We start from the raw sequence: 13,229 nt of genomic DNA, 5'->3' as shown, positions 1-13,229 counted from the left end.
TCAATTTGAGTGACTTACCTCTGTCCACCGAATGACCTTTCCATTTGCCTTGTACTCCGAGCCATGGAATATCTTCACGCTCGTTATAGACTCCATTGATTTGCCATCAATAGGGCTTACAACACTGCAGAGGGGAGGGAAAGTGGTAAGTTCCTACTTTACCAAAGATACAAGTTGAACAGAGAACACTGCAGAGGAGAAGTATGTCACAGATCAAAAAGCAGTGCCTCTGGTACACCAAAGCCCAACAGGATTGCTGCAGGTTATTGTCATAACTGCAGTGCTCTGCAATTTGAACTACTGCTGCACAGCAACTTGCCGCATCAGCTTAACAGGGCACAGACCAAAACTAGCCTCAGAAGAGAAGTCCCTGAACAAAGGCTTGTCTCAGTGTGCCAAAACCAGTGATCTTGCATACCCCTGCTAGTTGTGCCAATGATGCTAGGCCTGAACCTTCATAATGATGAGTGATGACTCCTTAATGCCTGTACCCATCACAACAGCTCTTAAGCACCATAAGCACTTAGTTACGCTGCCATACACGCTTTTCTCTTGGCTGAACTATCAAGGTAGGAAATGTGCTGTTGGTGTTCAGCAGTTTTCCTTCCAGCACTACTTAATGCAAACTAAGCACCAAGAGTGCAATGTGACCATGACACGCAGGGTTCGGCACTGAGTGTTGGGGCCAGATTAGTGGTTTCCAGTAACTGGATATTAGCAATGGCGAAAGAATCCATAGCACTGACAGCTTTCTAAATTGATGCCCCAAAGCTTTACTGTCTCAGTTCTAGTCTCATTATGTTTAATTGCACCCTGTCACTCAAAACAGAGCCACAAGCTTGTAATTCCTATTGATTTGAGGGCCCATGCACCTTATAAGATCAATTAAAGTTTTAAACAAATACAGTCAAACATGTTGAGCGATTGCTCCTCTGCTTACCCCTTACTAAAGTTTTTATCATCTTCTACCCACTGAATGTGAACATGTTCCTGAGGATCTTCAGCATCTACTTTGCCACAAGTGATGGTGAAGTCTTTCATCTCTCTCAAGGCCTGCCTCAAAGAGTCCATGTTCTCAGCAGTTATCTGGACCATCACTCCATCTAGAGAACCAAAAAATCCTCATAAGCCAAGATAAGCCACAATGAACAGACCCTACTAAAAAAAAAAAAAAAAAAAGTGCATCCTTCCATCCTTCCTCTTACAAACAACAGAAAAGTTAAAAATCCATTTTAACACTACACAAGCCCATTTCTGAACTCAGATTCCTAAAACATGCAACACTGATGGATGCTGATTAGTAAAAAAAAAAAAAAAAAAAAAAAAAAAAAAAAGATAAAACATGAAGACCATTTACCAGGTAAAGTCAGCTCTATAAACATCCACATTTGTTTGCCCCAAAACTGACACCTGCTCCAGGTAACACTCAGAAACCACATGTGACTGCCTCCATTCAGATACCACTCCTGGCACCAGAGGCAGCACTCCAGCACTGACAGTTTTCAGTCTGGCGTGTGGTCATGAATTTTCTTTCTGTCATGTCACACGTGGTAACAGAAGGGTGAACAAAACCAAGAGGCACCACAACAGTGATCCTGACTTTTCTTGTTCTCATCGCATCACGCAGTAACCTATAAATGCACGTTCATAACCGTACATAATGCAGAGCTATTTGGGAACACAGTAAGGTTAGTGGGGCTTCCTCTCCTGGTCTGTGCATTACACATTCCGTATTTCTTAGGCTCATAATTTCCTCGTTCAGCCCCAACCAGTACACTGATACCACAATCACAAGCCAGGTATTTCATATTTTACCCTCATTTTCTTGTGTCCCTGTCCTAGAGCATCTGGGTAAGTTCCCCCTCATTAAAGGAAGCAGTTTTCTGGGCTAAAAAGTAAGATAAAGCTGAAGCAGCAGCGTGATTCCAATACCCAAGGCATAACAGCAGAGCCCTGATAACTACAGAGCTGAGCAGCGGTAGAGGGGAAGCAGCGGGCTTGCAGCAAGCAGCTCAGTTCTTACCTTCTACTATACTGGATTTGGCCAGGTAGCCTGAAGAGGATTTTAAAGCTCCACTGAACACAAAGAAGCTGGCACCAGTCACTGCAACAACAACAACAGGAGTGATTTAGTGAGGCTTTCATCGAAACAATGCCTCGTATGAGAATCAGGCAACACAGCTCTATCATCCAGAGAGGCGATTAATCTAAATCAGAACAAATGCTGCTCAGAGTTACGCAACTTTGACGCGTTACACACTTGGATATGGAAGGGCAAATCATCCAGTTATTTTCTAAACTGGACAGTAGTTCTGTCAGCCTTAATACATGTTCATATTTTGTGACTCCCTCCCCACAAATGCTTCTGTTTCAGGACTATTAATTTAGGATAACCAGTTACATAATTCACTTCTAGAAGTTCTCACACAGCTGGCTAAGATTGTGTGAGCTGCCTATGGATCCCACTAACACCAACCCCCTGGAAAGACCACAGCTCAAAGCCAGCTGATCTAAAATAAGATTCTCTTAAATGATCACTGAGCATCATGCAGTACGTGCTGGAAATCCCTCTGTTCATCCCATATGTAAAACAAGCAGAACTCAGGGAAGACTACCAGCCCTGAGGGATATCCCATGCCAGTATACTCCCTGGATATGGGGATACTTGCCAAACAAAAGCTGTTCTCTATCTTGTTTGTTCTCATAAATGTCTTTGTCAGAAATTTTCCCAAAACCCCAGTACTGACATTCTCAGAACAGTGCTGCTGCATCATTTCAGCCTTTTGTACCAAGCATAAAGCCTGGAAATTAGACGGTCTAACTGAGGTGAACACAGGGAGCTTCCTGAAGATGCACTGTTAGAAAGCTGCTGCTATTGGTTATTCCTATCCACCTTTTTCTCCCACTAAACCTCATCTTCCTCCTTTGAAATAGTTTTATAGAGGTAGAGCACAGGCAACCACAGCCCCACCTCCAGGCTTCAACAACGCCAAAGGCTGCTCTTGCTATTAATGTCGAGGTGTTGCCTCAGCCAGTTACAGCACTGCGACCTCTGGAGCACCGCACATCCTAAGCTGTATTGTGCAAGCAGCATTACCGTATTTACGAGGGAGCAAGGTGCTGGGGGCTTTATTTTATGTCTGCTGGATTTACGGAGCTGCCAGCACACCTCAGACAAATTCAGAACAGCACTGCTGACCTAGGAAGTGTGATGTGGACTGTACACAGGACACAAACGGCATAGCATGCCCCTTGACATCTGAGGTCATGGATTCTGCAAGGGGAATAAAGCACTGAGGCAATAAAGGGCATACAGAGCAACGTGGTACTGTCCCTTGTGTTGCAGGTCTAACTCACAAAGCTGCCCTTTCAGGAAAGCCAGTGGTCACAATTACTTTCTCTGAACTTCTAGCAAAAACAATGAAATACAGACAAACCAACCCCGCCAGGTTCACAAAGCCACATGCTGTAATGGCATAAGAATGGCAAAAAGAAGTCATGCAGAGCACCATGAGGGAACAGCCTCCTCGTGAACCCTGTCCTCACCCTTCCTCGGCTGATTATGGATGCTGATGGCCTGCGTCTGGTAATTCCCGTCATCGTTCTGAACACACACCAGATGCGAGTCTGCTTTCTCGTTGAAGCACGCTCCCCCTGCTAGAACATGCTCGTTGGATTTGTTCATGGCTTTCATCATCTGCAAACAAAAAGGTTTACCATTTTTACCCTGTTTGTCGAGCAATATCATAAAGAGGTGACTCTTGGAACAGTTTAATCAGACAGAGAAAGATTCTCAGGAGTGCTCATAGTCCTGTGCTGGACAGACTTAAGCACTTAGAACCATAAACTGCTTTTGAAAAGAGGGTTCAGGTCTTATATCATCTAGATGCTTTCAAGTGTCACCTTTCATGTAATTAAGATAACTGGTACGAAGGACAGATGACCTACAGGTTGCCAAACTGCCTTCTCTAGCTGTTGTAAAAAAAACACAACAGCTTCTTTCATTTTCTCCTCTCTTCGTGTAGTCTTAGACTATGAGATTTTTGATCTTAAATGAAAACTGAAGGAGTCACCTATATCTGGAATTAGTTTCAAAACCAAAAATTATATACTTGCTTAAAGGAAAAAAAAGAAAGCTAATTAAGTTACATCTCTCTGGTGAAAACCCTGCAGAGAAGGAAAATGCTGACATCTCTGAACAGCGCTCAGACTCCCATCCTCTGCTTTCTGTAGCTGAGAGCACGCACGCTACACACAACACATTTATCTTCCTCAGTCTAACATAAAACCTTAATTACAGTGTCAGAAACATTAGTTGATGCTCACTATTGACAAATGTGCACAGGTGTAATGTTTGGGGAGGAAACTTAATTAAGATTTTGCATTAGACAGCAGCGTATTTCATTATCTAGTTTATCATGTCATGCTCCAGAAACAAGATTTTAGCTCGACAGCAGCCATCTTTATAGAGTCCAGCAGCTGCTTTTAGCATAACGAGAAACAATTGGACATGGCAACTGTATTTAGTAACAAGGCAACTCATTAAAAAAAGGGCAGTTGTCTTTCCTGAGGGACTAAATAGTTTCAGACAGGCAACTGAGTATCACTTGAAGTTATAGAAAGCTAAAATCATTTTGAAGAAAAAAATATGCATTTAATAGAAAAACTAGAGATTAATATTTAATCTGTTAATTGCAGTCTGAATTCTCCACATTTAATGCATGCAATAGATTTAAAATGAGGTTTTCATTTTCAAGACAGTTTGAGTGACACTGTCCTAATTAAATATTGCTTTACTTGGGAGAAAAAGTAAAGGTCTGATGGCTTAATCCAGCTTAATTCAAACTACACTCAGATGAAAAATCTCTAGCAATTCAACCTTTCAACTGGATTGCAGGCAATAATGTTAAATAAATAACACTTTCTCCTTTTAAAAAGCTGAGTCCTCACTTCACATCGGAGAAAGAGCCCAAGCACAATGGTTCTGCTATGCTGCATAACATGGGAATTTTCTCTGAGTCCAGCCTAGTGCAATATCTAATACCAGGCTGACGCTAACGGACTTATAAACATCAGGCACAACTAACACTTGCTGAACTGCAGCTTGTGTGCTGTTGTTCTGCTCACTGCTCTGCAATAAGTACAACATGACTGTGTTATCAGCATTATTTTCCTCTTAAATCCAAAGCACAGCACCATACCAGTCACTAGGAAGAAAATTAACTCTATCCCAGCTGAAACTATGACATGTACCAACACATATCTAGTGCATGCAGACTTCACTGACCTTCTCCATTTTCTCACAACAGCATCAAGAATCAATACACCCTTTAACTGAACCTTCACCAGTGTCCTCGTTTTGAATTTCCATAAAAACATTTTTAATATTAGTTTACTCAAATGCTTCTTGCAGGGGAATTTTCTTATGTGATAAAGCTGTATTCTGCTCTGATACTACAAGAGCTTTTAAAAATACCATTTTGCCCAGGAGCTTTGTTCTTGTTCTTACTTCTGATTGGTTTCAAAATACCACATTTACCCCCCTCCTGTTCAGACAGACCACAAAATTAATCACTCTCTCCATTACCCTCTTTCATTATTGTTCAAATATCCTGTCACTCAGCTTTCTCAACAGCACTAAATCCTAAAGAAACTGATTGATTTTCTCAGACTAGAAATCAAGTGTAGCATTTAGATGCAGAGAGAGATTTTACATAAACAGCAATCCAACAAATATGAATAAATGCTGCAAGTATACACACACACAACATAGATGAGAAAAGTTAATGCACTTTTTCCTCCTAGTTTACCTCAAGTGTAAAATTTGTCAACTTACTTGCTGAAATCAAAATAGTATTTGCAATCTAATATTTTCTACTCTTTACACTTTATATGTAAACAATTAAAAAGCCTGAAGAAAAAAAGAAATAATCTCCAGCTTTATTAACACTGAACTGAATTGCATTTTTCCTGCAGAGCCACCATCACTTCCTCTCAAGAAATGTGTGCATCATGCATTTATCATCTGAGTTTGAGACAGTTTTCCCTAGTGAAAGAGAATAAAATTCCTTTAGATCTCAGGTCCTCCAACCACAAAGAAACTGTAAATAAATGTATTTCTTTTAAATGTTACCTCATTGTATCTGTTGCTGGGAATTTTGATGCTGGTTTTTCTGACTTCCATATCAACCACTAAACCTTGGACCACAGGCAGCGTGTACTGGTAATTTCTAAAGTCCTGGTAATTAAAACAAGTTTTTAAAAGTTAGGCATGATGATCATAATTAACAATGTAGGTTTCATAACTTTTCTAATGACCAACAGTTAGCTCATTAAAATAATTATCATCAGTGACTTGGAAAGCAGGGAGGGAGGGAAACATCCCAGCTTGTAACCTACAGAATCAAAGTACACAAATGAAAAACCATCATTGTGCCCGTTAGTCATTTCACCGATTTTCTTTCATCAAAATTAATGTTCTCCAGCCTTGAATACAAGGAAATTTGTTCTCTGTGTTCTGTTACGTTACTGGACAGCATTATTAGTTCTTTTTTTTCTAGCACTGAGATTAAGTCATGCATCCAAGAGAATTTTCTATACTGAAAATATTAGCAAAGCAGGAAGAGCTGATAAGTTCACTTTGTTGAAGCTCTGTATAGCCGAGAGCTGTGACTGAACACTGTGATGACCTAGCACTTCTGAGGAAGGAAGCAGAGCAACTGTTGCACTTATTTCCAGATCCAAACATTCTTAGGTCACCAGGTTTGGGGTGTTTTGGGAACCTTTTTACAATTCACCTGCTGTCAAAATCAAACTTCCAATACCAGTAACAGCAGGCAATTCACCCAAATGCCCACTACCTCCTCTCATCACCTTTTAAGCATGCCAGCTACTACATGCAACAGGAGTCCAGTTCTCCCCACGTGACCATGCACACCGATGGAATGTACAAGCTGAGTCTCAGCACTTACTGCAAGAAGGTTCATAATCGTATGTCCAGTCTCTCCAAACAAAGGCTTACGAAATCTGACACTAAAAAGTGGGCATGGATAAACTAGGATAAAATAAAACAGAAAAAGTCAAATTCAGCTTTGCATACCGAGATTCTGCAAAAAACAGACTCAAATACAAGCTCCTCACTTGAACGTGGTAAGCAGCAGCAAAAGAAGAGATTGGAAAGAAGGCCAGAGTTAAAAAAGCTAAAGCAAAGAAGGGTGTAACATCACAACGCACCTCACACAGGTCATGGCTCCTTGCCCGCCACACTAGAAGCAATAAGAACAAATACATGGAAAGCTAAGTGCCATGCTGCAAGACTGAACCTCATGACCTGGATCCTGATTGCAAAGATGGCCTTTCTGAATGCCTTTTTCAAAATACTTAGAAACATCTTCTCCCTTTTTTTATGACCACTCTCCACTATAGCATCCTAAGCCTTTAGGTTCTGTTGCTGGCATGTTACATTCAAGTAATAATATTGAGATTATTTCATGTTCTGTTTTCATAATTTCATACGAGTGTGGCAAATTCTCTACAGGAGTATGTAAAAAGAAATTAAAAGGGCATTTACAGTATGTCAACAATGCAGAATACCTGCATTCCTTGGCTGACTTGGCCATACCTGTAAAACACCTCTGATGCAACTCCTCGTGTAGCATATGGATCTGGCTACATTACATGATGTTGCAGCAGAAGCCCTAACAGAGCTTGAAACATGACTCACGCAGTAATATGTAACGCCAAGGTCTTCTAAACGTGTATTTGAAGGAAGGTTCCTAAACTATGCTCAGGCAACCACCCAGCCCAATTTTCCAAAATGCTGTACATCTTCATAGTTCCCACTGCAATGAGAAGGGGCTGCAAAAGCTCAGCAATTGGAATTAAATCATCAGGATTTCCATATAGAAATGAACTCCAGCTTCTGCACACTGATGCGGCATCTGGAAAGTATCACAGCTCCTACACACACTCTGCAGAGCTGACCAGCTCAGGCATGGTGTCCTGATGCACCAAGAGGTGCTGAATTTCCTGTGTCTGCCACCCTGGCTGCGTACAGCAGCTCAGCTCCATCCCAAACACGCTGCATTCCCTGCCTTTGAGCTGTCTGGTTGATCTGCAGATGCTCAGCAGCCATTTTCTGGCTATCTAGCAACCCAGCGTGACTCCTGCAACTCATCTGCTGCACATCCAACAGAATTGGATGGGTGGCAGGAATCTGACAAATTCCACCAGAAAAAAAAGGATGTACCCAAGGACACCAGGGACACAAATGCAGCCCTTAGCTGGAGGGGACTGAAGGAGTGCGCTGCATCACAGGAGAAGTGAATATGCCCAAATCCAACTCACGGCTTCTATAACCCATGCTTCTATAAAAGCAACTCAAAGCCAGCTTCCCATTAAACCCAGAGCAGGCACTTCTGCCTGTGAATATCAGAACATTTATTTCTGTGCTCAAAAACAGATGTCACAGCCAAAAAACAGATGTCATAACCAAAATATGAGCATCTTTGTTTGTTTTTCTAAATACTGATGGGAATAAATATACTACTTAAAAACCTCATGGATACACACAAAAACGTACACACCTTTAACACTAATGTTTGTTTGAACAAGTTTAATCTACATTCCTCATCCTCAGAAAGGAAGCTTTGAAGATTTCCTTTTTCCCTTCCAGTAACATGTGTTTTATGAAAATTCCCAAACGGCATTCTCTACACATCACAAGTTACATTTAAAAATGAACGTAGGGCATATTCTAAAAATTCCTTTGTTAAATTTATGGAAATATTGATAAGTGCCTGTGAAAAAACATTAACAACGATGTAGGAATTCAGATTTACAAGATGTGCCAATTAAAGCAGCAAATTTTTGGCCCATCACGGCGGTCAGACTTCCAGTAATCTCTTTGCTCCAGTGATGGACAGTGTCTTTTGAAAAAGATTTTATCATAACTTAATGCTAATTCCATGCTAGCTGCTAAGGTTTTAATTAGCTGAAACACTCTCTCCATCTTAGTTTTTATTATTTGCAACAGAATTTTCCTAACAAATTGCTACATCAGTTGTCCCCACAAGTATATTGTTATTCTCGGAATAACGAGCATGGTTTTACAAATCTAAGAGCAAACACACTTCCGTTTCAGCATGGAAAGAACCTAACATCTCAAAGGCTCTCATTTGCCCTAACCACACCAACTAAATCAGACTTGTTCTCCACAGTACCCTATTTTCAGATCACCAAGTGAAAGACAAACAATTACTCAGAACTGGATTTGTCTCCATGAACAGCTCACTCACTGATCAACTCTTACAGCTGTAAAAAAGCTGTAGGTCATATCAAAGACCTCAGGACTGCTGTGCTAGTAGCTGGATGCAATCTGGGTACGAAACACCAGCAACAACAATTTTTACTTGCCCGTTTAAGCTTGCGTGACTTTACTAGGTAGCAATTTAGGGCTGGGCCTTGTGTGCTCTAAATCAGAACGGATTCTTCTGCAGAAATAATTGCAGTCAAATGAGCACGTGTTACTTACGTCTGTATTCAGCTCCAAGTCTCAACATTAGCCGAATGGGGAACACTTTAGCCCAGGGCGTCTCCCACTTCTGAATGAGGATGCCAAATAAGTAGGGCGGGGTTGGGAGCACCAGGTCCTGCAGGGACTGATACGTAGCTGCAACGTACAGGAACCCTCCGTGTTCTTTGCTTCCAAGAAAGCTCTGGCTGAAAAAGGAGTGTCCCAGGTTGCCCACAACGTTACCTGTGAACAAAAATACTCATTACATCACTAGACTGAGAGCTGTATCAAGAATCTAAAGAGTTTTTCAAGAGAAAAAGAATCATTTAACTCACTTTGCTTCCTGAAGCATTAATGCCTACCACTAACACAAGAAGCAATGATTTGCTGCAGACAGGAGCTCAGGTCCCCTTTGGGAAAAACTGTGCCATCTGTTATGAAATAACTTGTAGACTAGAGCCATCAGAGCCATGGTATCACCGCTTGATCCCCCTTTGGTGATAACAGATACTCACTGACTGCTACAGGTAGGAAGTCAGATTTGTAGGAACATGCACAGCTTCTTTTCTGCACCTGCCTGGCTGAGCCGCGCCTGCAAGCGTTACCAGGACAGTACGTACAATCACAAACCCACCACCACTCCTTTTTTCTCCTTCTTTCCAGCTGCACACATGTATAAAGCAATACATTCCAAAATATGTACAAAGCCTACTCATTTTCCAAGGAAAACAGCAGTACCTTGACATACATGTACACGTCTCAGAATGGAGCAATTTATTTATTTTTTAACTAATACATACTTGAAGAGATAAAGCAGACTGAGAACTGAGGTTGCCATGATTTGACAGATTCTTCATGGCTGGCAAAAATGGTTCAGTGAATTAATTTCAGTTAAAAAATAACAGGTGGAGCATGGGGAATGTGCAGGGAGGGAGACATGTCTTGAGCATTTCAGTCATCTGCCTGTGTCAAGTAGTCAAGGAGGTGAAATGGAGGGGATGGTGCATCCCAGGGATGGCCAGGAAAGAGGAAGGGTAGCGCAGGCCAGTACTGATGCCTGCAGCCTCCCCCTGGCACTACAGAAGCTCACTGGAAGCCTGTGTTCAGCACCTCCCAGGCACTCACGAGATTTCCACTGCAGAAGCTCTGATGACTGAACCAAACTTTCAGACCCAGCTGTGATTAAAGGAGGTGTGCGCCTGGTCAAATGATTAATGCCCACTGGTTGTCCTCTCATTTAGTCAAACCACTGGGGTGCCTGCTCAGTCATATTGAAGATCTAGGTCATTTTAAGAACTACACAAAAGAGTATTCGCTTAATTAGTATACTTTATGTAAAATGCAACCGAGACAGACACAGGGGAGTAACACCACTAATTTTTACTCTAGTTCTTATTCTTTGATGCCCTTAATTTCCAAAAATGTTTATGCTAGAACAGCTGAATGAATGTGAAAGTTGATTAGATTATTACAGCAGCCAGTGCAGCATTTAACATCAGAGCAAAGAACCACAGTGTAATTCCTTTTATCAAATGACAACGACAGCATGCAAATAATGAGCAGAACAGCCTGCAGACAGAGGGGCTGCTAAGTAGCAGTGTCTACTCCTTCCTCACCACCTCATAATGGGGCATTTGTATCTGAACTCAGAAGATACAAAGGAAGGGAAGGCAGAGAAGGAAGCAACGCTGTCCCCCTACTTCAACATGCACACAAACTAGACACAGTAACTGGAGTTTTTCTCCTTCTTAGACACTGGCATGCCGAGACAAATGACACACAAACACCAGGTCTCAAGTAAAAACATGTCACAGAAATGCAACTATGACATCCTCAGTAATACAAAAGTGATCGTTAAGTAAAGCCTTCTCAATTTTTATACTGCAAAACAGCCTAAAAAGCATATAAAGGCATTTACAAATGCAGTAAAATAAATTCAGAAGGTGCGGTTTTGGCCAGCAAAGGAAAAATTAGCCAATGAGTCCTTTCAAGACCATCCCTTACATGAATGCCCTGTGAAAGTCCCAAGTCACAGCAACACTCTCAAAGCCAGCCCTGGCATGAAAACAGTACAGCTATTCCTGGGCACCTTGCTGGAGTTGTCTTTGTTGTTGTTGTTGTGCCCACAAGGTGCTGCACAAACAAAGCTCTTCAGTTCTCTAGTAAAGGACAACAGGCTTCAGCTGTGCAGGCACCCCATGTCATGCTCAGGCTCATTCATTGCTTGCTGCTATTCTGAGAAGTTGACTTTTTAATTTTGCAGATACACACAAGGCAGAGCTGACACCATCAACCTGGACCAGGTTCCAGAACTCTTACAATGGTTACAACTTCCATGACACTCAGCTGAGCATACCTGGTGTAAAATAGCCATTCATTAACCTAAGGGATTAACATGACTAATAAGAGCTACATCAGACCCTGTGCAAACAGATTTTTGTTGGCCTGTGCTGTGACACTACAGCCTGCTCAGTGAATACATTGCTAATGCTGGTGAGTGCAACCCAATGCTCCAATTCGTGTTCAAGAAAAAGATTTTCTCTGATCTAAAATAGCTGTTGGCACCTTTCTATCTCAACTCCACTCATTTGCTTTAGCAGTTCCCACCTACCCTCAATAATCTCCTCTTCATTTATATTTCCTTTTTTCCCTTCCCATCTGTTCTTAGCCAAACAGAAGCTACAGGCCTGATAGTAAAATTAGTTGGTGAGGTTCTTGGTTCCAACGACATGATCATAATGTATCAAGTGCATGAAATGCTAAACGAATTAATGCTGGACCCTTTTCTGAATTATTTTTTGCATGAAAGAGGCCAGGCAGAGGGAAGCCATAGAGCCCCATCCATGAGGTGAGGTGCTGCCCACTGGAATGACAAAGCAAGCAGACATTTCCACTTGTGACTGATGCCAAGTGCTGCAGCAGAAGGGGACGACTACTTATTTTTTCCGTTTCAGGAGATGGAACTTCAAGACTCACATGCTTGGGCTGCCTTAACGAGAAGCTTTTCAGCTAAGAAAAATATGAAAAATCCCCTCAGTGGAACCTACACCGAGCTGTTCAGCACCTTGCCCCCACAAGCCACAGCAGTATGGGGTATTCCTGCAGACACAAGCAGCCTGCAGTACGAGCTCTGATACACTATTAAAGGGCCAACAACGGGGATGATGCAGTTGTGCTGCAAGTCATTATTGATAAGGCCATGCAGCCTGCTTTGCAGAGAGCATGGGAACAATCAAGGGAGTGTTCTCCCAAATACCTCTCTAGCACCCTTTTCAAGCAGCAAATGCAAGTCAAAAAGCTGGGCTTCTCCCACAAAATATTTCTGACCTGCCCATGGTTTGACAGTCTTTCCTGTCATGTCTTTGAAGGCGGTTCTAAGTCAAGGTCCCACCAGTAAGTTACTAAATACTCGTATTTGTCAGTAAATTCCCATTCACTTTTTATTTATGTGGACGCAAAGTACTTAAAGCTGTCATAATGCTACCTTAAATAAAGGACAGCTATTAGCAACTTGATGAGGTCAAACCCAGCCCACTGCACTGTTACACATTAGAAGCACAGAACTATTTCAGAAGCCTGTAGAGAAAGTGTAGCCGTCAGAAGAACCATCAGAAAAAAGCTATCATTCTAAAAACCATGTAATTTCATTTACAAAATATCACAACTTCCTTTCTAAAGTAACTCAGAGTGAACAGAAGGGTGCCTTTCCTTACAG

At 41.8% G+C, this 13,229-nt stretch overlaps 1 protein-coding gene across 5 annotated transcripts in view; it reads right to left on the bottom strand.

The window, feature by feature from the left end:
- The window catches only part of ZFYVE9 (zinc finger FYVE-type containing 9), a 77,422-nt gene that overhangs the window by 4,125 nt on the left and 60,068 nt on the right, over positions 1 to 13,229 (bottom strand). For all 5 annotated transcript variants that reach the window (XM_072042013.1, XM_072042014.1, XM_027463406.3 and 2 more), the window contains 7 exons: positions 9,533 to 9,757; positions 6,972 to 7,054; positions 6,134 to 6,238; positions 3,547 to 3,697; positions 2,024 to 2,104; positions 941 to 1,103; positions 19 to 124 (listed from right to left, as the gene is read on the bottom strand). In XM_072042013.1, the coding sequence (XP_071898114.1) occupies positions 19 to 124; positions 941 to 1,103; positions 2,024 to 2,104; positions 3,547 to 3,697; positions 6,134 to 6,238; positions 6,972 to 7,054; positions 9,533 to 9,757 (914 nt within the window). The remainder of the gene's footprint in view (positions 1 to 18; positions 125 to 940; positions 1,104 to 2,023; positions 2,105 to 3,546; positions 3,698 to 6,133; positions 6,239 to 6,971; positions 7,055 to 9,532; positions 9,758 to 13,229) is intronic.

The sequence above is a fragment of the Anas platyrhynchos genome, chromosome 8 (assembly GCF_047663525.1).
Source record: "Anas platyrhynchos isolate ZD024472 breed Pekin duck chromosome 8, IASCAAS_PekinDuck_T2T, whole genome shotgun sequence".
Taxonomy (NCBI): domain Eukaryota; kingdom Metazoa; phylum Chordata; class Aves; order Anseriformes; family Anatidae; genus Anas; species Anas platyrhynchos.
The sequence above is the reverse complement of the archived record's forward strand: the minus strand, read 5'-3'. Positions and strand labels throughout refer to the sequence as shown.